Source organism: Achroia grisella, unplaced genomic scaffold, assembly GCF_030625045.1.
Source record: "Achroia grisella isolate CSIRO2021 unplaced genomic scaffold, CSIRO_AGI_Agris_v1 utg1360, whole genome shotgun sequence".
Classification (NCBI taxonomy): domain Eukaryota; kingdom Metazoa; phylum Arthropoda; class Insecta; order Lepidoptera; family Pyralidae; genus Achroia; species Achroia grisella.
This window is the reverse complement of record NW_026712626.1, coordinates 2,599,438-2,627,053: the sequence shown is the minus strand read 5'-3', so window position 1 is coordinate 2,627,053 and position 27,616 is coordinate 2,599,438. Positions and strand designations below refer to the sequence as shown.

The window sequence follows — 27,616 nt, the reverse complement described above, 5'->3', positions numbered from 1 at the left end:
GTAACGCTTCCAGTAGCGGTGGTCAGGTTTCCGCATTGAATATTTGTGGTCTCACACATGCTAATGGTAGCGGAATGTTCTTTTAATAGCTAATCAGGAATGGCCTGAAATAAAATGCCGACGTAGTCGCGGACAACAGTTAGTTATAAATAATATTTTAATGGTCTTCCAATATTAACTAGCTATACACCCCAGCTTCGCACGGGTGTACATGTATTATACATATAAACCTTCCTCTTGAATCCCTCTATTAAAAAAAACCGCTTCAAAATCGGTTGCATAGTTTTAATGATTTAAGCATATATAGGGACAGACGGCGACCGCGACTTTGTTTTATACTATGTAATGATTGTCATTTGATTGGATTTAGTTTCCAAGAGTAGACCATCAGGCGTCGTCAGCAATGTCCAGTATTCGCCTTTTGGGGTCATCCATAAATTTCCTCACACGATTTTTGTCCATGTCACAGTTGGTCACATTTATGTCACATGTATAAATTTGAACTTTTCGTTAATATTTCAAAATTCCTGTTTTGTTATTTACGTGACGTCCTGGTAAAAAACTCTTGTTAGACTTCACTGGTAATTTTATATAATCCTTTATTCATATTTAAAATAGAAGTGTTCTTTTTGTCTATTATTTTTATGTACACCCTGCTATATTAAAGTATCTAAACGCATATCACTTATTACCTCTTTAATTTAAATTGGTGTCACATAATTGACGTCATCACGTTAAACCTTAGACCTAGATTCTTTATGGGGAGGTACTTCATTACCCCAATGTCACACTACGTCACACTTTGTCAACGTCCCCTTTACATGTGATTAATTTATGGATGGCCCCTTTACGGTTTGTTAATGAAATTGCTCAAAACTTATAAGCATATATTAATGTATATTAAATATGTATGAACTCAAAATGTAAGATAAAATGCCAATTTGCGTGATGTAATAAATTGAGAAGTAATTTAAAGACTGTTCATTCACAATACATATAGCGTCTTAAGGTGCACTTACACGATATTTCTTTTCTGTTAAAGCCAGTAAGTTATTATAATGGGTACAGACTCAACACAACCATAGACTTATATTAGGGAGGTACTTCACAATTAAATGTGACGTAACTTACTTTGTGACTTCTCCTACCCCCATGTCACACTACGTCACACTTTGTCAATGTTTTCTATATATATGTATTAAAAAAACATCTACGTAATTCTATCAGTTGTCTAGTACCCATAATACGAGTTCTGCTTAGCTTGGGACTAGATGGCGCTGTGTGAGTTGTACTGAGATATAAGTTGATCGAGTGGTAATTTGTAAAATATGGATCACGTAGTATGGGGGCGTTCTCTAAGAGAATTAAAACTGGCATTCGTTTCTTCCTCGTTCTTTTTATGTTGAGTTGAGTCTGTTTTTTTATTTTCAATAGGTTTAGCTATTTTTTATGTATTTGAGTTTTAATGGCGAGATTTTTGACAGTATTTGCTAGTGGTGGATAAACATTTTATCCACATTGAAATTGTTTGTGTAAGTATACATGTGCGATTTCCATAAAATGTTTTTTGGTCATAAAGATTATAATATATATAGTAACGAGAGACATATGTAATATGACATATATATGAATATGATAAGCAAATATGACAATAGTTTTAAAGACATTGTGTTATACAAGTTGTGAATATTGTGTGATTTTATTGTTTCTATATTAAATTGTTGTTTTTACTAAGTGTGTTTTATTATATTTATATAACAAACAGGTAAGGGGTTGTAAGTAATGGGGAATTGGACCCCATAGCAGTGTAGGATAACAGGCCGACCTCCATGCGGTTCCTGCTATACACCATCGTGGTTAATTCCTGGGAACGGTTACCTGTTAAACTTTCGTGTTTAATATACATTATTTAAATTATTAACCGGGTCTTAACACGAATAATTTTATGGTAAATAAAGGTATTTACCTCTCTCTATACATTTATTTAATAATTTAAATAACGGTTACCTGTTCTTACCTCGTGCTCATCCTATCACTCACCACTGGTCAGGCCGGCATAAACAGTTAATATTGATGCACAAATGTTATAAATGTGAAAGTTGGAATGTTTGTTACGCATTCACGCAAAAACTACTGAACTGATCATCATCACATTTTGTACACATATCCTTGGAGGTATTAGAATGAACATAGGATACTTTTTATAAATAACAAAAAAATACAATATCAATATTTTGCTACTTCAGTGCCATCTAGCAGCAAGTAATGAAGTTATGCGAGAGAAGCCGCGGGTAAAAGCTAGTAAGCCTATAAAATAAGGTCATTTTTGGAGTCGGTTGAAATCTTACTAATATTATAAACGCGAAAGTTTGTGAATATGGATGGATGTTTGTTACTCTTTCACGTAAAAACTACTAAACGGATATTGATGAAACTTTATATAGAAACATAGCTTATACATCAGAATAACACATATACTATAATTTAAAAAGATATTATGTAAATTGGGCGAAATATAATGATAAATGTCAACTGTGATGCAGACGAAGTTGCGGGAGTCAGCTAGTCCAATATTAAATGGCTGCGAAATAACAACACATTAGTATATGTATAAAAATTGTTTAATTAAATATAATATCACATTATCAAACTTCAACATTCAATATAAATATTTAAGTTAACAATGTCGCAAGCTTAGTAATAAGATGCATTAACTACAAAAATATATTTTATAAAAATCGCCTTAAAACTTCTAACGTTAAAGTTCATTTTCCATTTTTTTAGTTTAGCTATTTTATTGCGTCTAAAACTTTGAATTTTTCGGCTTGGAAGTATAGACTTTACCACTCATGTATTATACATATAAACCTTCCTCTTGAATCACTCTATCTATTGCTGAAAACTGCATTAAAATCCCTTGCTATAAGTGAATAGACAGCGTTGGCCACTTTGTTTTATACTATGTAGATATTTATTTCAGTAATTCATAAAATGGTCAAAATTGCAGTATCCGTTCGAGATGTAATTTGGAAAGTGATTCTCGAATACAAAAGTCTTTTAACTCACGGCCCGCCGATGTGTTTTCTACGGCCCGCCAACAGCATAGGCCCACTCTCAGTAACGACAACAATTAAGTACTAAAAAGTACCTTTAATATAAAATAAATAAATCCTTATAAAAAAACCCAGCGGCCCGCTGAACAGATTTTTTTTTTTATGGCCCTTGATTTATAAAACATTGGAGACCGTTATTCTAATACTTGGAAGAAGAAAATAAAGGTGATTTGGTAATTGGGATTTGTGGTTTCATTATGAGCAATGTATTAGGGCGAGATTTAATCCCCCTGGAAAGTATCGAGGTTAAATCCCTGAGAATTTACCATGATGTGCTGAACTGTAACTGACCTGACCTCATGCCCATCATCCTCCACTGGTGCCCGCCAGCGCAGACGGGTGCACCATTCCATTATTCAATGTTTGAAACATACTCGTATTATATTAAAAACATACATTTTTATTAATTCAATTCGTCATAAAATATAAAAATACTTATACATATAAATCTGTAATTTGTCTTTTCATAAAAAACAATAATATTTTAAACAAGCATTGATTGTTTATTATTATTAAATAATAATATTAATAGTCAATTATAATACATCTATATAATAATTTTGACAATTTTAAGAGTGAACCGTTGTTATCGTATATCGCTGTATAGTTGTAGTGCTAAGAAATATAAAAACAAATGCATGTAGTCATAAACCACAGACAAGAAAATTAAAAAAAAATTACGATGGGCTGAGCTGAGGTTGAACCCCGAGCGGTGCCCTCAGACTAAAGTCGTATCCGTCAGGCGGGAGTTGGCTTTCAGCCGTTCCATAAGTCCTTTTGCTGGTTGCACTTGCCTTCTATCGTCCGGTGAAGCTGTAAAGGCCAGCTGCGGTCAAGCGTTTGAGTAGTCCGAAAAAAAAACTGTATTTTTAATGAAAATATAAAAATTTCAGTAATATTTTAGTTTTTAGTATATTTGTAGTTTCAATACATATAATATATACTAATCTCTGATTGTCAAAGTCTAAATTCTTACTTCAACTCGGCTGTATATTACCAATTTACAATCTGTACATATAATAATTTACTTTCATTGGTCCCTACATACATACTCAGGGTTCATAATATAGTTTATCAATTAGGGACCATCCATAAAAACAAGGTCACACAAATTAAATTATTGATCAGCTGTGACAAGAGGGGAGATCTTGTCACATTTTAATTATTTAAAATTACGTGTCTTAATACTCAAATTGAAATTAAATGATGATCAACTGTGACAAGAGGGTCCTCGTTCTAAGAAAATATAAAAGTTTCATTAGTCTTTTAGTGTTTAGTATGTTTGTAGTTTCACTACAATATACGTTCTAATCTTTGATCGGCAAAGTCTAAATTCATACTTATTTTTGACTGTATATTACTAATTTACTATCTGTACATACAATAATTGACATTCATTGGTCCCTACATACATACTCAGGGTTTATAATATAGTTTATCAATTAGGGTCCATCCATAAAGTCACAAAAATTAAATTATTGATCAGCTGTGACAAAAGGGAATCTTGTCACATTTTAATTATTTAAAATTACGTGTCTTAATACTTAAATTAAAATTAAATTATTGATCAACGGTGACAAGAGGGGATCTTTTTTCTCTTGATTCTTGTCACACCTGGTCACATTTAATTATATAAAATTACGTGTCTTAAAAGTAAAAGTGAAACATGTCACAATATCTAAGACTAATTTTGACACCTTCAACCGCTAGTTTTGGGGGAAGGGAATTGGTAGTAATGTGGACTGATGACCCCATTGCTAGCAATATACCCTGTCATGTTGACCTCCACACATGTCGCCTAGAAAACATTATGACAAATTCCTGGTGAATTTACCACGATGAGCTAACTGATCTGGCCTCATGCTCATCTTATCCTCGACTGGTGCCCCGCTAGCGTATACCGTTAGCGCAGGCGGGTGCACCATACCATTATCTTCTATTAAAAAACCCCTTGTTATGCAATATGGATTAGATATGCTTTTCCTCCTTTATCATGTGCCATAGTTTATGTATGGTCCCAGAGAGTAATTTTTTATTCGATATCGAATGATTTGTACTCGATAATACTTAATCGATTATTTAGATCAGTTATAATTGTTTTAATTTAACCACTAAACAACTATTTAATATTTGTATAATATAAGTAAGAATAAACCTTTAAAAAAGTAATATATTGTATAAAAAATATACACTTATATATATCTTTTGCCTTCAAAGCGCTTGCTTTACTTGATGTTTAATCCTTCGAACGTTTTGACACATATCTGTGCGCCCCTCTTAAACCGTATTACAGTCTTGTCACATATCTGAGCCCGCAAAACCGTGACTTCTTTTTAACCAATTTAGTCCTTATTTAAAACAAAATAAGATTGAAACGCATTTGAAAAAATACGGCGCGCGCATACCGCCTCTTCACTTTCGGTCGATAGACCACAGACATTCGAAAGGTTAATTATACAACACTGTCATTTCATAGTACGACCTCGGTAGGTTAACGGTTTACTTGGTATAATAAATAAATAACCCTGGACAATTAACACAGCGCCATCTAGTCCCACGGTAAGCAGAGCTTGTGTTATGGGTACTGATAACTGATATCACTACAGATATTTTGTAAGTACATAAATATATAGAGAACACCCAGACTGATACAAACAATCATACTTATGAATATTAATGTTTGTATCGTGCGAGGCATCGAACCTAACACCGCGTAAGACGGTGTGCCAAAACCGCTAGATGACAGTTGTTAGTCATCGTAATAGCTGTACGCCATTTTATACCCGTAAACAAAGGAAGCTGTCCTTTGTTTAGCATCTACTAAATTTTATATACAAAATTAACCTTTATTAATCACTGAATTACAAAATTGATAATTCCAATCTGTTCAAAATCTACCCTGTAACATCGTAAGCACAGATTATTATATTAGAGTCCGTTAGTTTGTGTTCCCGCGTCTTTGCCTCCCCTCCCTTACCTAATAACAAACGGACCGTACAGCGGCCTTGACGCGCGCGCGCATTTGTTGTGAATTAAAATAAATTAGAACTGTGAAACCTACTGTGAAACTGGAAAGCTAGCGAAGATACCTTCGAGACCCTGAAGCCCAAGAAATCCGCAGAACCATACAGGTACGTGACAGACATAGTAAATTCCCTAACATTTTGGTAGCAGAGAGTAGTTTCCCAAACACAATCTGATTCAAACGACAATTGTTAATAACAATCTTATTAATTATAATTAGTAAATCACGGGATTTTATTATATATTTTCGCCCGCCATGATCGCGGGTAAACTGAACCAGTTTGCCCCTGATCATGGCGATTGAAACATTGCTGAAATTTCGGTAACTCAACAAAAATAAAACGTGGTAAGATCCCGTGATTTACTAATTATACTTATAAATAATGACCGCATCAAACTTAATACAATCTTTCAAATATTATAAACGCGTATGATTCTGATTATGGATGGATATATGGACGTTGCTCTTTCACGCAGAAATTACTGAGTGGATTTTAATTATATTTTACAATAACATAGCTTATACATCAGAATAACATATAGGTTATAAATTTCACACGAGTGAAAGCGCAGGCACAGCTAGTGTTACATAATTAAACCACGGTTTTTTTATTTAAACCGTACGTATCTTTTACCGACACAGAAAGGTGCATTACATGTGGAATGCAATATTTATTACTAATAATTAATTTAATAATATGAAATACATAAGAATTGACTATCCCATTTCGGATTATAGTCTTGAGCTTGAGTCTTTATTCGCTAGAGGTAGTGACTTGTGCTAAATATGCGCAAGTCACTACCTAGCGAGACTACCTCTAGAGGTAGTGACTTGTGCTAAATATGCACAAGTCACTACCTAGCGAGACTACCTCTACTACTACCTCTAGAGGTAGTGACTTGTGCTAAATATGCACAAGTCACTACCTAGCGAGACTACCTCTATTACTACCTCTAGAGGTAGTGACTTGTGCTAAATATGCACAAGTCACTACCTCTAGCGAATAAATCTGGTAACAACCTAAGAAAATATTAAAATTCCGCTTTTAGTAAACATCTCACTAATATTATAAACGTGGAACTTTGTGAGTATGTATGAATTAATGGATGTTTGTTACTCTTTCAGGAAAAAAAATATTATTGTAAAGTTCAATTAAAATTACATATAGTAAAGTATATATATATATATATATATACTGGAGGTTTTGACTCAAAACGAGTACAATACCGTTTTGTCCTTTGAAAAAAGGACGAAAGGAAATTTTCTTCATTTGAAAAAAAGGAGACAAAACACTATGACCTAAGTTTAAACTCAGTTTGTAGCAGAGATGTTTATAATATATAATATATATATGTAATATAATATAGTATATATATGTAATATAATATAATATATATATGTAATATAATATAATATATATTGTATATTATGATTATTATATCAGATACCGATACGGATATGAAATTATTACGGATTATTATTTAGTTTCGGATATTTCGGTTATTAATTTTTTTAAGTAATGTCAAAAGTAAAATACAATTAGCTAAAAAAAATGTTTACATAACGTGTCTCAATTAGGCTCCGTACCTATCCGATATTATCCGAAACTTTTATTTCGGTTACGGATATTTTTTATATCCGATATCCGATAGTTTCAGTTATGTACTAATTTTGTAGCAATGATTTAGATATGTATATAAATATTAATTTGAAAAGATTACGAGCTGAGTTTCTTGTGAGCTCTTCTCATCTCGATATCATTCCGAACTGACGGTAGATTTGACATATCATAAGAGTCTGTAATAGACCTACATGAATAAAGATATTTTGAATTTGAATTATCTGAACTGACGGTAGATTTGACATATCATAAGAGTCTGTAATAGACCTACATGAATAAAGATATTTTGAATTTGAATTATCTGAACTGACGGTAGATTTGACATATCATAAGAGTCTGAATAGACCTACATGAATAAAGATATTTTGAATTTGAATTATCTGAACTGACGGTAGATTTGACATATCATAAGAGTCTGTAATAGACCTACATGAATAAAGATATTTTGAATTTGAATTATCTGAACTGACGGTAGATTTGACATATCGTAAGAGTCTGTAATAGACCTACATGAATAAAGATATTTTGAATATTTTGGAATATGAGAACAGGCGCCACCTGCCGGCAGACATCAGCAACACATATTCTTCTGCATTTCCCCGTGCGCTATATTCCCTATACTCCAAGCTGGTAATTCCACTTTACCAGTATGTGTGGCCATCTCTTCACTTGGATTACCTGAAATAATAAATTCTTTATTAGACTACGTGGTCGAGATCGCGAAGCCTGTGAAGACACCTCATCTGCGCTTCTGGGAGGAGCTTGACTGGTTGCTTTAGTAGTCACTGCTCTATACGGACAACGGCCCAAATGAGAGGAGAAAGAGAATAGAGTCTATATTACATTACATTACACTAGGTGGTCTAGCAATTTAGCACATTTACACCAAAAGGTCGCGGGTTGGATGCCTCGGCACAAGCATTTGCATTCATGATTATAATTATTTGTACAGGCCTGGGTGTTTTCTATGTATATTATGTACTAAATTCAAATTAAAAAATAGTTTATTCATGACATTTTAGCCGCTTATGAATGTTAATTTTTTTATTATAATTTTTCCCTAGCGTCCAGTTTAGTATACACATTCAATTGAGAAGAACTGACAACTTGTCTTGGAAGCCATCGTAGTTAATTCTTAGTGAATTCGCCAGGTGCTAACTGACCTGACTCTTGGGAAAGAGAATTATCAGTAATGTGGACTGTTGCTATCAATGTACCATGTCAGGTTGACCTCTACACCGTTCCCCTGGAACCTATCGTAATAAATTCTTGGTGAATTTGTCACGATGGGCTAATTGTACTGACCTCATGCTCATCTTATCATCTTCCACTGGTGCCCCGCCAGCGTAAACCGTTAGCGCAAATAGCTGCACCATTCCATTATTATTCACATTTATATGTCATTGCAACTTATATCAAATAATAAATATTAACAAAAAATAAAAAGAGAAGTATAAAGAAGTATACAGCGGGTAGCAGAAGTATATAGAAGGACAGAAGCACACAGCAGGAGATAGAGGGCGGGGTTACCAAAAGGTAGTAGTAGGTCAGGCTCACCATCCGCCGTGTCGTATGTGCGCAGCGAGGACATTGGACTGGAGCTGGACATCTTCAGGAGAGCTGTCGCAGTGCTGCGGAACACCTGGTCGATACCCTGGAATGAAGTAAAAAAAATAATGTCAGAGTCTCTGTAATTAAAAAAACATATATTAAAATAAAAGAAAATATTAAACACAAACTGTGCCCGTGACTTCGCACGTCTGGAATAGTAACCTTGACCAAAAGAAAGAAATAGAAATAATCTTTATTCAAATAAACCCAATACAAGCACTTTTGAATAGTCATATTTTTTATTCTGCAAGAAAGAGCAAGAAACTTGTGTGTTGCTCTTCTAAATAGATGTTTATTAATACGAAGACCGAAAAAGAGATGGATGGACTGTGTGAAAGGTGACATGGTAGTAAATAGTAGTAGTAGTAGTATAAAGGAGTAAATAACGAGATGACTGCGAAACAGGGATGAATGGAAGCGAAAAACATATTACGACGACCACAAATAAATGTGATAAGGAAGAAGCAGATGACGATGATCAATACGTAATGTACTGTACATTGCTTCGCGAATTTATTGTATATCATATAGTGCATGTCGACGTACGGCCTTGCTGTGCGTTTTCCAATCTGATCGGACGTAATTTATCGTTGATAAGATTATTCAAATGATATTGATAAACAGATTAGTAATATCTAGAACAGTCTAAACTTTATTATATATTTCAGTATATGAAATTAAATCGTATTTCTTTGGTAGATATTTAAACGACAATTACAATAAACTTGTGTTTTGGAAAGTTTGTGAGCATGCATGTTTACAGTTCCCAAGTATCGTTTAGAAAAAGTCAATAGGTATTTTATGGGAATAGGTATAAAAATTTACAATAAGATACCAAAGGATATATTGGAATTACCCTTAAATAAATTCAAAACATCTGTTAAATGATATTTACTGAGCAAAGCCTATTACTCACTAAACGATTACTTGAATGACGAGCGTGCATGGCAATAGTTGTTCATTAAAAAAAAAGTAATTCAATTGAGTTTCTTGCCAGTTCTTCTCAATTGGATCTGTATATCGAACTGGACGGTACAGAAAAAAAAATTATAATGTACAAATTTGACGTTCATAAGCAGCTAAAATGTCCTACATGCATAAATGATTTTTGAATTTGAAAGTTTGTTACACTTTCACGAAAAAACTATTACAATAAAACTCACGCATATGTGTTTGTTGTTACTTTACATTTTTAAGATTAAGTATGTGAATACAAACTACCAACTAGAACTAGTTCAATGAAATACTCAAATAGAGAAATTATTAAACATACAACCAACTGGTTGAGCGAATCTAACTTACCTGACCTCATTCTCATCTTATAAACACACAATTTTCTTGCTCGTTCTTCTTGTGATGAGACAGCTTTCCGAATGAGCGGTAGATTAAAAAAAAAATTTATGACTATTCTAAAGTTCTTAAATTAAGTTTTTTTTTAATAAATGATTTTCTATTCTATTCTATAATATAGTATTCAGAGGGAACCGCATGAGGTACACCTAACATGGTACATTGTTAACATTGGGGTTATTAGTCTAACATTGCTATCAATCTCCTTGCCCACAGCAAGAAAGCAAAGCAACACATGCGACCATTTACCATAAGACGGGCCGTATACTTGTTTGTCACCATAGTAGTATATAAAAAAGACTAGTAGACTAATCCCTGGTGTTTCAGGCGTCCTTAGGCTATGGTAACCATTTACCATCAGACGGGCCGTATGCTTGTTTGCCACCATAGTAGTATATAAAAAAGACTAGTAGACTAATCCCTGGTGTTTCAGGCATCCTTAGGCTACGGTAACCATTTACCATCAGACGGGCCGTATGCTTGTTTGTCACCATAGTAGTATATAAAAAGACTAGTAGACTAATCCCTGGTGTTTCAGGCGTCCTTAGGCTTTGGTAACCATTTACCATCAGACGGGCCGTATGCTTGTTTGCGACCATAGTAGTATAAAAAAAATGACTAGTACATACCTGGTCATGCAAAGCTGATGTCTCGCAGTAATGTGCACCGATGGATGCCGCATACTGTGTCGCCTCGTGGTGGGAGACCTCCCGTCTTTCTTCCAAATCGCATTTATTACCCACCATTGACAGCACCATCGGTTCTGGTACATTGCTGTGAATTTACAATGTTTTTTTGTGAGAAACGGCAAACAAACTGACGGTTCACTTGATGGTAAGTGGTAGCCGTCGCCTATATACATGAACATCATGACCCTTACGTCATTATGTGATGCCCGTGATATAACGTATGCGTTGCCACTCCACGAACTACTGAGCATTTCACACTCAACACTTCTATGTATGACGCTAAAAACGAAATACGTAGGCCATCCATATAGCACGTCATTCGCAGGAGGGGAGGGCCCTTCATATGGATGGCTTCTAAGAATCTATATTCCTATTTCATTGAGAATTTACATTGTTATTATATTGAGAATTCATGTATTCTCATTGTATTTATAATTTAAAGATTCTGAGATATGGCTTCTAAGAATCTCTATTCTCATTTCATTGAGAATTTACATTGTTAATATATTGAGAATTCATGTATTCTCATTGTATTTATAATTTAATGATTCTGAGATATGGCTTCTAAGAATCTATATTCTCATTTCATTGAGAACTTACATTGTTATTGTATTGAGAATTCATGTATTCTCATTTTATTTATAATTTAATGATTCTCATTGTTTTCATAATTTAATTATTGTCGTTGCATTTATATAAATGAATGATTCTAATTATATTCATAATTTAATTGTTCTCATAATTTAATTATTTTCATTGCATTCATATAATTTCATAATTCTGAGATATGGCTTCTAAGAATCTATATTCTCATTTCATTGAGAATTTACACTGTTATTGTATTGAGAATTCATGTAATCTCATTGATGTAATGACGAGTTCTACTAACCTGTGCAGTTCTCTGACCCATCCCTTGATAGCTGTGAAGCTGTGTATGTTGGTGATGTCGAATACCAGTAGGGCTGCATTAGCGTTCCTATAGTACATGGGGGCCATTGATCGAAACCGCTCCTGGCCTGCTGTGTCCCATACCTGTAAATATAATAATAATCATTATCATTGCAATTACCAATGCTTCTTACATATTATAAGTTTTATAGACCTATACCAGTCCTGTGTGTGCGTGTCTATAAAATAAATATGAAGTCAAATATATAATTTAATAATGTAAGAACACACCGCCATCTAGACCAAAATTAAGCTGGCTAAAGCTTGTGTTATGGGTACTAGATAATTGATACAAATACATTTTTTTTTGTATATAAATTCGTATTAGACAGAAAATATCCAGACCGATATAAACATGAGTATGATCTCATGATCTCATGTTAGTGCCGTGCGAGGAATCGAACCCACGATTACCTATTATGTATAATATGTATGTATTTACGAAAAAAAAAACTATGTACTTGTATTAGTTATCTAGTACCCGTAACACAAGCTTTAGCTTAACTAGGGACTAGATGACGCTGTGTGAATTGTCCTGAGATTATTATTATTATTTACCTGCAGTTTGACCCTGGCATCGTCTACGTTGATGTTGCAAGTAAAGAAGGAGGCACCGATCGTTGGCGAGATGTGTTTGGAGAACATCTTTCCTATATACCTCACTACAAGGCTGGTCTTCCCCACACCTGTAATAAAAAAACACGTTTAGTTTTTTTATATTATTTTATAAGGATTATTTAAAAGAGCAACACACAAGTTTCTTGCTCGTTCTTCTTGTGATGAGACAGCTTTCCGAACGAGTGGTAGATAAAAAACAAATTGTTATGACTATTCAAAAGTGCTTAAATTAAGTTTATTTGAATAAATGATTTTCTATTCTATTCTATTATATTCTATAATACTACTAGCTACCCTACTAGATATAGCTACATGTATTATATCATAAACCTTCCACTTGAATCACTCTATCTGTTAAAAAACCGATTCAAAATCCGTTGCATAGTTTTAAAGATTTAAGCATACATAGGGACGGACAGACAGCGACAGCGACTTTGTTTTATACTAATGGTAAACGGTTACCGTAGCCTATGGACGCCTGAAACTCCAGGTGTGTCATTTGTGTGTTGCAGTTAAGATACCCTTCTTGATAAAGCTCATGCTGTAGTCTCTCCAGAAAAGAGAGGGAAGGAGTTGTTATTAATGTGGATTGATAACCCCATGGATGTATGGTGGTGACAAGAATGGATAAAATAAAGAATGAATACATCAGAGGAAGTATGAAAGTGGCGCCGATGTCGGAGAGGTTGCAGAGTAATCGTCTATCATGATATGGACATGTAATGCGTAGGAATGAAGATCATTATTTTAATGAAGGTGTTACATATGAATGTGGATGGTTATAAGGGTAGAGGAAGACCGAAAAAGAGATGGATGGACTGTGTGAAAGATGATATGGTGAGAAAGGGAGTAAATAACGAGATGACTGCCAGAGATTAATGGAAGAGAAAAACATATTACGAAGACCACAAATAAATGGGATAAGGAAGAAGCAGATGATGATAACCCCATTGGCAACAATGTACCATGTCAGGTTGAAAATTTCGTTGTTTTGTTTGTATTTCTAATGCATGTGGCATTAGAAATACAAACAACCCCAAATTACACTCTTCTACCAACAGTCCCTATTTTTAAATAGAGATTTTTATTTGGCTAAATGGGATCGCGGATAGAGGTATCAGCTAGTCTATACATATAAATAAAATTGGAGTGTCTGTTTGTAATATTGAAATTACCGTTTTTTACTACAGGCATATAAATATAAATACGGTACATACACTGAAATAACATTTTGTACAATTTTTGTCTGTCAGTCTGTCTGTTCGTTCTGGCCAACCATTTCAGAGATTAGCCAGAACGAACAGACAGACTGACAGACTGACAGACAAAAATTGTACAATAAATGTTCGCAGTCATCTCGTTATTTACTTCCTTTCTTACCATATCATCTTTCACACAGTCCATCCATCTCTTTTTCGACCAATTTTGACGGGATTTTTATTGGCAGGTAGCTGTTGTAATAAGGAGTAAGTTAGGCTACTTTTATTTTAGATTTTTTTTTTATTTTAGAAATATTCCACGCGAAGTCGTGGGAACAGCTAGTTATAAATAAAAAATGTATTGCCTCAATGCAATTTATCATGTTGATATAAATTATTACTGTACTGTATGAAATATAACAAGTATTACAGTCCCCATAACATCGCTACCGTATAGATAAATAACAATAACTCAGTGTCAATATTAGTCTCCCTCTCGAGATAATGATAAGATTAACCACTTAATACTTGTAATAAAACCACTAAAAGATGCGTAAAACCAATATTTTTATAACTAAATAAATATTAAAACAATAAAAAAGAAAGAACTGATCATAAATTCGGAGATCCTACATAATATCTCAGGACAATTCACACTTTAGTCCCACGGTAAGCAGAGCTTGTGTTATAGGTACTTGACAACTGATATAAATACTTAGTTTTTTTTTGTAAATACATACATAATATACATAGAAAACACAGCAGAATACAGAGGGATCGAACCCGCGACCATCGGAAGTAAAGCGGTGTGCTAAACCGCTAAACCATCAAGGTAGTTAAATAACAATAAATTTATAACTGTATATATATATATAATTTCAAAATTTTTATATTACATTTATATTTGTATATATTATATTAACTGTAAATGGTACTACTTAGTTGTTCACTACTCGACTATCAAGACCTAAGTGTCCTCTCAAATGAATTCTCTCCCCAGTAGTCGCTATTGCCCCACCACCAATGTGACATGGCATGCCATAGAGTAGCCACAGGCACAGGTATTCATTCTAGAAAGGTAGTCTGGAGAATATGGCGCTGCTATCTACACGGCATAACATAGTGGCGCCCTCTATTACCTTTCTTACGATAGCGGCAACTACCCACATTTTATTCCATTATGAAGGCAGTACGTACAGCAAATCATGACATATATTACTATTGTATAAAAATGAAACTGAGAAATATGTATACTCACACATAAAAATTAACAGTGTCCATTTATTATTATATATAAATGGACAATGTTAATTTTTGCATGCCAGTTTCTGGTGAAAAGTGTGATACATAAATTATAATTTTTTTTAATCCTGTAACACAGTTTTCAGGCAAAATAAAGATAATTGTATTTGTATACATAACTTTGTTTTCATATTGATAAAGAGAAAGTTGTAGCATAATTTAAATAAGTTGCTTTCAATCTTTTTTGGTGATAGGACCAATCCAACGTTTTCCTTGCTTGATATATATTCCGCTCTTTCTAACTATTGTCCTTTCGATAATATTATTCACAAGTTCGTCGTGTCGTATCAAGTGCCCCAACATTTCCCCCCGCATATTCTCAATAATATTTACGATCTGTCTCCTTTCTTTAACCCTTTCAAGTATTTCTTCATTCCTTATTATACTTAAGTGGTCCCGAACAGTGCGGTTTCAGAGGAGTTTCCTCCCGCGTACACTTAGATTGTGGAATGAACTTCCTGCCGAGGTTTTCCCACGAGACTACAGTATGGGGTTTTTCAAGAAGGGTATATTAAGGTTTCTTAAGGGTCGGCAACGCGCAAGTGATACTCCTAGTGTTTCAGGCGTTCATAGGCTATGGTAACCATTTACCATCAGATGGGCCGTATGGTTGATTGCCACCATCGTAGTATAAAAAAAAATCTTTCCAGTTAATTCTTACCGTCCGTCTTACAGTTTGTCCCTTTACTTTTGAATCAAGCAATTTCAATTAAATATGGTCGGATTTCGACCACTAGATGACCACTGGTAAGTAACGCTTGCACAATACAAAGAACATAGTATATCCACCAGTAAACAGTATGATTACTTAATGAAATGCATGCGTTAGTGCGTTAAGGCGTAACGGCGCTTTGTAATGCCCGATTATGTGTAATAAAATACTTTATTCACTTTCAGGAGTGTTCATTACAGAAGTCTGGCGTCGTTAGCACATTTTTTATAGCACGATGGTGGGAAGCAAGCATACGGCTCATAGAAGTTACGCCCCTCCGATCAATCCCCAGTCCAATTCAACTGGGGATCGAAATTACGACGGCCTCTACCGAGTTTCGGACTTCTAGCGGTGCCTTCAGAATAAAGTCGTATCCGTCAGGTGAAATTTGGATTTCAGCCGCTCTTGTCATAAGTCCTTTCGGGGGTTTGGAGTGCCATCTGCACTCATCTCTACGGTCCGGTGAAGCTGTAAAGGCCAGCTGCGGCCTTAGAGTAGTCCGAAAGGTTTTAATATATATAACTAACTCAATACAGGAACATATATCTGATGGTACAAGGTTACCGCTTCCTATGAACGCCTGAAACACCAGGAGTATCACGTGAGCGTTTTTTTTTTTTGTCGATGATAATGGAATGGTACACCCGCCTGCGCTAACGGTTTACGCTGGCGGGGCACCAGTGGAGGATGATAAGATGAGCATGAGGTCAGGTCAGTTAGCCCAACGTGACAAATTCACCAGGAATTTAACACGATGGTTTCCAGGGGGAACCGCGCGGAGGTCGACCTGATATGTTACATTGCTAGCAATGGGGTTATCAATCCACATTACTAACAATCTCTTTCCCCCCTCACGTGAGCGTTGGCGGCATCATCCTAAGAAACCTTAAGAAACCCTATACCCTTCTTGAAAAACCCCATACTGTCGTCTCTAGAGAAAACATGGGCAAGTAGTTCCTCTGAAAGTCCACTGTTCGAGACCACATAGGTGAGGGTCCAGGGTGAGGAGATGAATTCCCTGTCGATGATGAGTAGTGCGATGGTATAATAGTTTCTTAAAGGTAACGCATATGAGATCCCTGATGTTTCAGGCGTCCAAAGGCTACGGTAACAGTTTACCATCAGATGTGATGTATGCTTATTTACCACATGTGTTAAATGATCTGACTTCATGCTCATCCTATCATCCTCCACTTGTGCCTCTCCTGCGTAAGCCGTTAGCGGCAGGCGCGTGCACCATTCCATTTTCAATTCAAAAATCATTTATTCATGTAAGACATTTTAGCCGTTTATGATCGTCAAATTTTTTACATTATAATTTTAATTTTTTCCCTACCGTCCAATTCATTATCATTAATTAAATAAAACTGTTATACGTGATATGTACAATGAGTTAAGTCATCCGTTTGTTTACATTTTCATCATTATCATTTCAGCCCAAAAGACGTCCACTACTGAACTAAGGGCTCCCCTAAAAATCTCCACGATGATCGGTCCTACCTTGCGACTACCCTATCCAACGCCTTCCAGCGATCTTTACCATTGTTGTTCAACCTTGCTGTCCTTACATTTTAAGTTTACATTCTATAACATTAAAAAAAATATCTGCTAAATAAACATATGGACAAAACGATAACCACATTCAAAGTACAGTATCGTATTTATCTATATAATGTTTTTGTTTAAGGTATAGAGATATGATAGACAGATTGATATGATAGATCCATACCAATCTCTTTTCAAGACAGATAAAAAAACATTTAACTACAGTTCAGTGTGTAATATAAAATAGGTCATGAAAAATTTTGATAAATTAAGATTTTGTATATATATATCTAAATATATATAACTCAAAGGTGACTGACATAATGATCTATCAACGCAGAGCCTAAACCACTGGACGGATCGGGCTGAAATTTGGCACGCAGGTAGATGTTATGACGGCATTCGCTAAGAAAGGATTTTGATTAATTCTACTCCCAATAAAATAGGGATAGAAGTTTGTATGAAACTTTGTCAATTTTAAACCGATCGGGCTGTGACTTTGCATGCATAAAGCTACTATGACGTAGGCATCTCCTAAGAAAGGATTTGATAAATTCCACCCCTAAGGGGATAAGTTAACGCGAGCGAAGCCGATAGCCGATAATATTCCATTATTGTCATTTTTATTAAAGTTATATTAAATGACTCAATATGGGCAACATACATTTTGTTATGATGTTTTATTATAGGGAATCATTATGATTAATATTAATTTATTTTTTTCTGATATAAATCCCTTTTTTGTAATTTATAGGCTACTTATACTAGGTACTATTAGCTACACGTCCCATTTATTTGTGGTCTTCGTAATATGTTTTTCTCTTCCCTTCATCTCTGTTCGCAGTCATCTCGTTATTTACTCCCTTTCTCACCATATCATCTTTCACACAGTCCATCCATCTCTTTTTCGGCCTTCGTCTGCCCTTATATATGAATGTTTATGAATTATTACATAGTATAAAACAGTCGCTGTCGCTGTCTTTCCCTATGTATGCTTAAATCTTTGAAACTACCCAACGGATTTTGAAGCGGTTTTTTTTTTAATAGATAGAGTGATTCAAGAGGAAGGTTTGTATATATATATAATACATGTATACCCGTGTGAAGCCGGGACGGGTAGCTAGTAATAATAGACCTACATGAATAGACATACTTGCTCATTTTCTTGTAATGAGACAGCTTTCCAAATGAGTGGTAGATTAAATTGGTATGACTATTGGTATATTGGAAAAAGGCGAGTAGGTCGACAGAGAAAGAGATGGTGATGACATTAAAGAAGTGGTTGTGGAAAACTGGATGAGCGTGGCTGTGAATAGAGGACAATGGAACAAGCTGGAGGATGCTTTTACCCACATGGGACCATATATATAAAGAAAATAAATTAATTTTAATTTAAAATATTAGTTATAATAGTAATACTCGTATATGGACAATAAAGCTTTAATAAATAAATATTGGTATGACAAAAGTGTTTAAATTTAAGTGTATTTTAATAAAGGATTTCATATTCTATTCTATAATAAAGAGGGAGCTTCTCTAATATTTATTTTTAAAGATGATTCATGTGATTGTTCATAAATGTTGCAACATAATACAGAATAATATATTTAATACATTTTCAAAACATTTTAAGGAAATTGTGTAAACAAATGTATTTTAATACTCATATAATAATACCAATAATCTATGATAATAATAACAATATTGTTTTTCAATATTAATAATTAGGTATATTTATTCAAATTATAAGCATATTGAATTACAAGATACCTATATGATTTTTGTTTGTTGTTGTTATTAATTTTTTTTTATAATAATATGGGCATTAAAAAAGAATAAGGACTAAGTTTTTCCTCAGTTTATGGTATAAGTATTGATGGTTAATTTTTGTTTCTGTGTCATTCAGGATAAAGATTTTTGTAGTTATTTTAATTATCCCATATACAGAAGACAATGGTTTTCTTTGTAGGTTGAATACATTTTCCTCAATGACTATGACATCGTTGGTGGTCTAGCACACTGTTTTATGCCTGATAGTTGCAGGTTCGATTCCTTGCACGGCACAAATATTTGTATTCATGAGTATGATTGTTTGTATCGGTTTGGTTGTTTTTTATGTATAATATGTATGTATTTACCAAAAAAAAATATTTATGCATTTGTATTAGTTGTCTAGTACCCACAACACAAGCTTTAGCTAGCTTAACTTGGGTCTAGATGACTCTGTGTGAATTGTACTGAGATTATTATTATAATTTTCGTTCTTTATGTTGTTTTTTGAACTATTCTAACGCTGTTGTTAGAAGGGGGGGGAGGGAGTGATGGATTGTTACTAATGTAGATAGATCACCTCATCGCTAGAAATATAACACGTTAAATTGATCCATGCGGTTTCCTCTGGCAGCCATCATGATAAATTCCTTCCTTTCCATTCCATTTCATATTGTCATGATGTGCTAACTGACCTGACCACATGTTCTTATCATCCTCCACTGTTGCCCCGCCAGCGTAAACCCTAATGGTTTACGCAGGCGGGGTACCATTCCATTATCATCCATTAAAAAAGTCCTCTGAATTGGTAACACAACATATCATCTAATATCCTTCTTTCTCTTTTAATTTAAATGGCTTCCACCAAATGAGGTTGGTAATTTTGCCAACGTATCTAACATCCTTGATACTGTTTATATACATAGGTGACAATCAATATACTTCATGAGGAAACCATGACCTCACTTGCTATTTTAGTAATAATATTCTACTATACTATAAAACACTACAGAAAAATAAATACACATTCTGTTTGTTCCGCAGACTAAATAAATAATTTCATGAATATAAATATCTTTTTAAAAGTTATACTTTAAAACAATGTAAGTAGAGCAGACAATACAGAAAGCAAAGCAAACTACACGTTAGTGAAAGGTTTACTGTACTTAACTACTTACAATTAAGTAGAAGTCGTTTGTTATATTTTAATTAATTAGTGAATAATTACGAAAAAACTGTGGACTTACCTTGCGATCCTAGAACAACTATTTTGGCTTCTATAACTTTCATTTTGGTATTTTCAACACATTATACACTGCACTTGTAAAACAAAGGATTTTTACATTGTGTGGTCACAAAAAACTAAACAGAAATAATAAAAAAAAAACGAATTTTTAAATTTATTGAGAAGCAAACACTTGCATATTAAACTCGATTAAATCATTGCAAAATCACTGTGTTTAAAACGTATCACATTTTCTGCGTCTATCTAATTTAATGCGATAATATCATTTAGCTCAAGTGCGACGACGTGCGTAGCGTCGGAGAAGTCATTATCTTTTGATTTTTGTTTTGTAACAATTGTTTTGTACTTTCCTATTATTATGTAAAAGTCTACCGTCTAGTCCATAGTCTAGTCTGTATTGTCTGCTATGTCAGTTTGCTGTCAGTCCTTCCTTGACTGACAACTTTGACATTTCCTTTGCCAGAGGTTAAATTATGGGCTGAATCCTTTTTGATACGGGAAAAATCAAACCGAAAAGCAACATCTACAGTTTTCTATGCTTTTTATATGTGCTGTAAAATACCGTGCTTTTATTGAATGAATAAAAAATAGCGCGTAAAGTGCGCATTAGTCTATTAGTTTCTGACCTAGTTAAAAGATGGCGCTATGTTAACCACACAACGTTTTTATAAATTGTCATTAAATTCTCTATGTTCTAGGAGTTTGTTAAACCACTAAAATTTGTCTATATTAAAAACACAGAGGAATGCTCAGATTTTTTTATTATTTCTTTTATTAGGTATCTTTCGCTATTGTCAGGTGCTTAGACCTGTAGATACATAGATCTATTATGTTCGGCCTTTATATAAAAGTATAATGTGTGTTTTTTTTCTAAAATATTTTGTAATATTATTCTGTCTTTATATTTTATACACTACTTATACATATTAATATATATTCTACTATAATTATAACTATTCATGCGCCACCTACAACTTTTTGTCGTTTATTTTTCTCTAACCAAAGGTTTCTGGAAGATATTGTTTGCTTGCGATGAGATGGCCTTTTGTACATCAATATGTAATTTTCTGGATCTTGATTTTGAATTACTAATTGGATAACGTGTGTTCATAGCTTACATTCGAATTTGAAGGGAAAGGGGATTGACAGTAATGTAGGTACCATGTCAGTTGACCCCCATACGGTTCTCGCTGGAAACCATCCCGATAAATTCCTGGTGAATTTACTACGATGTCCTAACTGACTGATCTCATGCTCATCTTATCTTCCTCCACTGGTGCCCCGCCAGTGTAAACCGTTAGCGCAGGCGGGTGCACCCTTACATTATGATCCATAAAAAAAATTGTATCACAGTATGAAGTTATAGTAATAATAATTAATTAACTATTAACTTTATAGTCATAATTAAAAGCTCACTCACACATTATGTCAAGGGATTAAAAGCTTATTGGGGTTTTTATGACGTCATAAACCGTGAAACATGATGACGTCATTTAATAGCGTATTTATTATGATCTTCACAGAAATCATATTTATTATAGTTCAATCATATACTTAATATTGACTTTTCCCTCGCTTTATATATTCGAAGACCTCGGTGGTCTAGCGGTCTAGCATACCGCTTAACGTTCGATGGTCGCGGGTTCGATTCCTCGCACGGCACAAACATTTGTATTCATGAGGATGTTTTTTTTTATCTATGATAATGGAATGGTGCTCCCGCCTGCGCTAACGGTTTACGCTGGCGGGGCACCAGTGGGGGATGATAAGATGAGCATGAGGTCAGGTTAGTTAGCCCATCGTGACTAATTCACCAGGAATTTATCACGATAGTTTCCAGGGGGAACCGTGTGGAGGTTAACATGACATGGTACATTGCTAGTAATGGGGTCATCAGTCCACATTACTAACAATTCCGTTCCAGTATGATTGTGACGGTCTGGGTTTATCATGATGGTTTTCAGGAGGCACCGCGTGGAGGTCAACCTGACATGGTAGTTTGCTAGAAATGGGGTAGGCAGAGACAAAACACTATTGCTCGTTTAGATTCTGTGTATTTCTGATTCTTATATTTAGTTGACGGTCTCAGTGCTTTATTAGTTTAGATACCGCTTTACATCCAATGGTCACGGTTCGATTCCTCGCATTGTACAAAGATTTATTTTCATGATTACTTGTGTCGATCTGGGTATTTTTTATGTATTAACAAAAAAATATCTATGTTTTCATATCAGTTGTCTAGTACCCACTATACAAGCTCTAGCTAGCTTAACTTGGGACTAGATGGCGCTGTGTGAATTGTCCTGAGATATTATTATTATTATTATTATTAATAAAGACTGTATAGTTTGGTTGCTTCGATTATTACGTACTTCTAAATTTTAATATAAGCAGCAATTGTAATATAATAGTTTATTATTAGATACACATAAAGATTATTGAAATAGACATAGAAATAATCTTCATTCAAATTCACTCGATACAAGTATTTTTGAATAGTCACATTTTTAACTAGCTTTTGACTGCGGCTTCGATCGCGTTAATTTATCCCCTTAGGGGTGGATTTATCAAAATCCTTTCTTAGGGGATGCCTACGTCATAGTAGCTTTATGCTTGCAAAGTCTCAGCCCGGTCGGTTTAAAATTGACAAAGTTTCATACAAACTTTCATCCCCTATTTTATCCCCTTGGGGGTAGAATTAATCAAAATCCTTTCTTAGCGGATGCCTACGTCATAACATCTAATTGCATGCAAAATTTCAGCCCGATCCGTACAGTGGTTTGTGCTGTGCGTTGATAGATCACTATGTATGTCAGTCACCTTTGAGTTATGTATATTTAGATTCCACCACTCCTTCGGAACGCAGACCGATGACAAGAAGAATGGACAAGAAACTTGTGTGTTGCTCTTTTGAATAGATGTTATTATTATTGCTTATATATATAGCTATATATATTATATATCTCTCTTTGATGGTATGATAAACTTATTATTTATTATTATAAGTCTTATATTTAATAATATCTGTTTCACTAAATTATGGTCTGAATCTACACAAGAATTTAATACAACAAAATCCTTAAACACAAAAAGGCGGGAAAAGTAATCCAATATGGCCGATTTGCACTCGCTTTCCCGGGGATTTCTGGCGCCATTACAATATTTGAGAAATCTGTTTTCCAAATATGTATTGATCTAATAAATAAGCTTTATTACAATGAACAGAAGAGTAATTTTTGCTTGTTTCAACTGTATTGTGGTTTGGACAAAGCAAGAGTCAGACCGCCACAAGTCAAGTTGCAAATCGAAAACATTATACAGATTAAATTTCCAGAGAAATATATAGAGTTGTTATAACAACACAATTTTATTTAATTATGTAAATATTCTTTTATTAACCTGTTTTAATTTATTAAGTCTAAAGTATTTCTCACCCATATGATCACAATTATATCCATTACACTAAGGCTGAATTGAAATAATTGCTTTTCGCTATAAGACCGCCTTATTGTTATACGAATATTTCAGTGTCATAATAATAATAATCTCCGGACAATTCACACAGCGCCATCTAGACCCAAGTTAAGTTAGCTAAAGCTTGTGTTATGGGCACTAAATAACTGATACATATACATAGATATATTTTATTTTTCTTAAATACATACATAATATACATAGAAAACACCCAGAACCATACAACCATACTCAGGAATACAAATATTAAATTGTACAGATATTTATTTATTTGCAAGTTAGATTACATCACATTTACAGTTTCAACGTACGTGACGAACTTCCGCTCTAACGGTGTACACTGACGGGGCACCAGTAGGGGATGGTTTTCGTGTTATCTCTGTCATTCACCATCATTCACCTGAAACTGGCCACAATGGACAGGATCGCCGGGCAGACTCCTTTTGTGTCGATCGTATAGTGTACACTTTCCACTATTTACCTACATTACAATCTCTTCCCTGTGAACATGTGCAAATATTCTGTCTGTCCACAATTGACCAAAATATTAAAACATACAAAACAAAATCATTTTCAGTAGTTATTTCGATTCTAAATATTATGTTATCTGTGATTCTAAATAACATTGACCTCTTCCTCAAACTGAACTTGTTAATATTTAACCAACTCCCGATCTCTATAAGACCTTTGAATAAAGTTAACCTATTTATAAAATATTTTAAAGCTTTAATATCTAATAAACAGTATTATAATATACGCTAATATTTTAATTATTAATCAAATATTACATAAAACTAAAATATTCAGTTTTTTATTTTCTCAATAAAAAAAAATTAAAATCGGTAATAACAGCTCTATGCGGATGAGTGGCGCAGGCCCGCCCCCGAAGAAATCTCATACAATCAGATCCACAACATAAGTATATCCTCGTTTACATAAAAAAGCTATTGCCCTAACGTATACAGCAGTTAAACCGAGAGGAATTGGCTGTTCTCCCGTAAATTAACTGAAAATCATTCTGGGTACTGTATCGAAATGGTTAGTCGTAAGCGTTTTGAAGCGAAGGAAACAAACTATACAGTCTTAGTACTGATTATATTCTGTAGATAAATATTGTGAGTTAATCTGTGACATTTTATTCGAAATTAACAAAGTAGTAGTAGAGTACGACTTAGACTAGGGATTTTCTCCAATTAAAAAAAAGGTAGGTTTAATTTTTTTAAATAGAAATATTCTTTATTCAAATAAACTCGATACAAGCACTTTTGAATAGTCATATTTTTGATTCTACCACTCATTCGGAACGCAGACTTATCACAAGAAGAATCAGCGAGAAACTTGTGTGTTGCTCTTTTGAAGAGATGTTTTTTATACAAATAATTACACAATAACAAGTAAGAGGCTTGCGATAATCAACATAGAAACCGCTACGCACTCATTCTTAGTGCAACCATATAACATTGCCAGCGCTATGAATTTTAAATTTTTCAACAAAAACATTATTATCAATTTTATAATAAACTTTTTTAGGAAGGAAGTGTTTTATATGACATTCAAACATTTTTTCAGGCATATTTATAACAGACTCTGGTCGTTTGTTGTAAAACCTTATGCAATTGCCATAAAACGAATTACTAACTTTAGTTAAACGACATATAGGTAAAATCAGTTTGTTATTGTTACGTAAGTTTTTATTAGTGTAATCACTAACTCTTTTGAAGCGAAGGAAATAAACTGTACAGTTCTAGCTCTAAAGATATTATTATGTAGAAGAGAATAAAATAGAAAATCATTTATTCAAATAAATTTACTTTGAAGCACTTTTGAATAGTCATCATATATTTTTTCAATCTACCGCTCATTCAGAAAGCTGTCTCATCACAAGAAGAATGAGCTTTTAAACAATTTAAAAGTGTTTATAGTAAGTTTATTTGAATGAAAACTATTTCTATTTTTATATATGTTTTATTTTATTTTCCCGCTCAAGCAAAGACCCACTGTCCACTCAACCCTGAGACAAACAATCAAAAGAGCAAAAATGTTAGGGGTAGAATAAAAAATATATGACTATTCAGAAGTGCTTATAATAAGTCTATTTCATTGAAGATTATATTTATTTTTATATACGTTTTATTTTATTTTCCCGCTCAAGCAAAGGCCAATTGCCCTCTCAGCTTTGAGACAAATTGAGCAAAAATTTTTATGACGCATTAGTGATATTACAGTAGCAAATGTAATCCCGCCAAATATGTTAAGGTATAAGTAAGAAATGAGACTAATTTAGCTAAAAGCCTGCGAAATGCGGACAAAGTGGTCGTAACAATAAAAGTGGCGATAAATTCCCTAACAGCGCCATCTACACATCGTGGGCTCATGTTGTATTCATGACATTTGTAACTAGATGGCGTTAGTGGTGATTTAATCCGCTTGTTCGACGCTATTGCCACAGATAAGATAATGTTCTATTGCAAACCAAATGTTATCTGAATGAGAGGGTAAAAGGTGATTTGTCTGTTACTTGATGTATATATAGTATGGTTAATTTATTTCGTTTCTCGTTTATTTATCTAAATCTAAATTGTCGAATATATAGGTAAATCTATTCATTAGGCGACGTTTGTCATTTACTGTCAAGTGGCCCACGTAAGTTTTTTTTTACGTAACTGGAATGCAAAACTATTAAGTGGGTCACTTAAAAGTTTTGCATTCCAGTTACGTAATAAAAAAAAAAGTCTGTTTAAATCAATAGACAAGCAAATTAACGAATATAGCTTTTTTATAGCATAGGCAATAAACGAGCTCACTGTAATTTGTTAAAGAATATATAAAATAAAAATAAACACGTTGGTCTTCAGGTCGACCTGTCATGGTACATAGCAATGGGGCCTCTAGCTCCCATTACAAATGATCCCCTCCCCTCAACTTCCCCCAAACTTATAGCTATTGTGAATTGTTGATATATTTGTCGTAAAACAATGTGGTGTTTCCCTCAAGCGGGACACAATCATGCGACCGAGCGATTTCAGGGACAGAAAACTATGGCCATTACCTATTTACGAATTTGTTACTTTTTGAGATACCTAGATAGTGATCTATCAACGCACAGCCCAAACCACTGGACGGATCGGGCTCAAATTTGGCATGCAGGTAGATGTTATGACGTAGGCGTCCGCTAAGAAAGGATTTTGATTAATTCTACCTCCAAGGGGATAAAATAGGGGATGAAAGTTTGTATGAAACTTTGTCAATTTTAAACTGATCGGGCTGAGAATATAGGGAGCGATCTCTTTACGGAATTTATTGAGTAAATACCTATTTTTTCTCGAAAGCGCTTTTAGAGATCATGCACTCGAGACCAAAACTATGACCATTACTTATTTACGGAATTTGTAG

General features: G+C 34.1%; 1 protein-coding gene across 1 annotated transcript; it reads right to left on the bottom strand.

The window, feature by feature from the left end:
• Positions 1-8,224: 8,224 nt before the first annotated feature.
• On the bottom strand, positions 8,225-21,068 carry LOC131855307 (ras-related protein Rab-31). Its single transcript, XM_059206561.1, has 6 exons — positions 20,751-21,068; positions 12,916-13,043; positions 12,299-12,441; positions 11,350-11,494; positions 9,317-9,413; positions 8,225-8,437 (listed from the first exon to the last, which is right to left on the bottom strand). Exons 1-6 carry the CDS (start codon positions 20,791-20,793, stop codon positions 8,331-8,333), a joined length of 663 nt encoding a protein of 220 aa, XP_059062544.1. The 5' UTR covers positions 20,794-21,068; the 3' UTR covers positions 8,225-8,330.
• Positions 21,069-27,616: the final 6,548 nt, after the last annotated feature.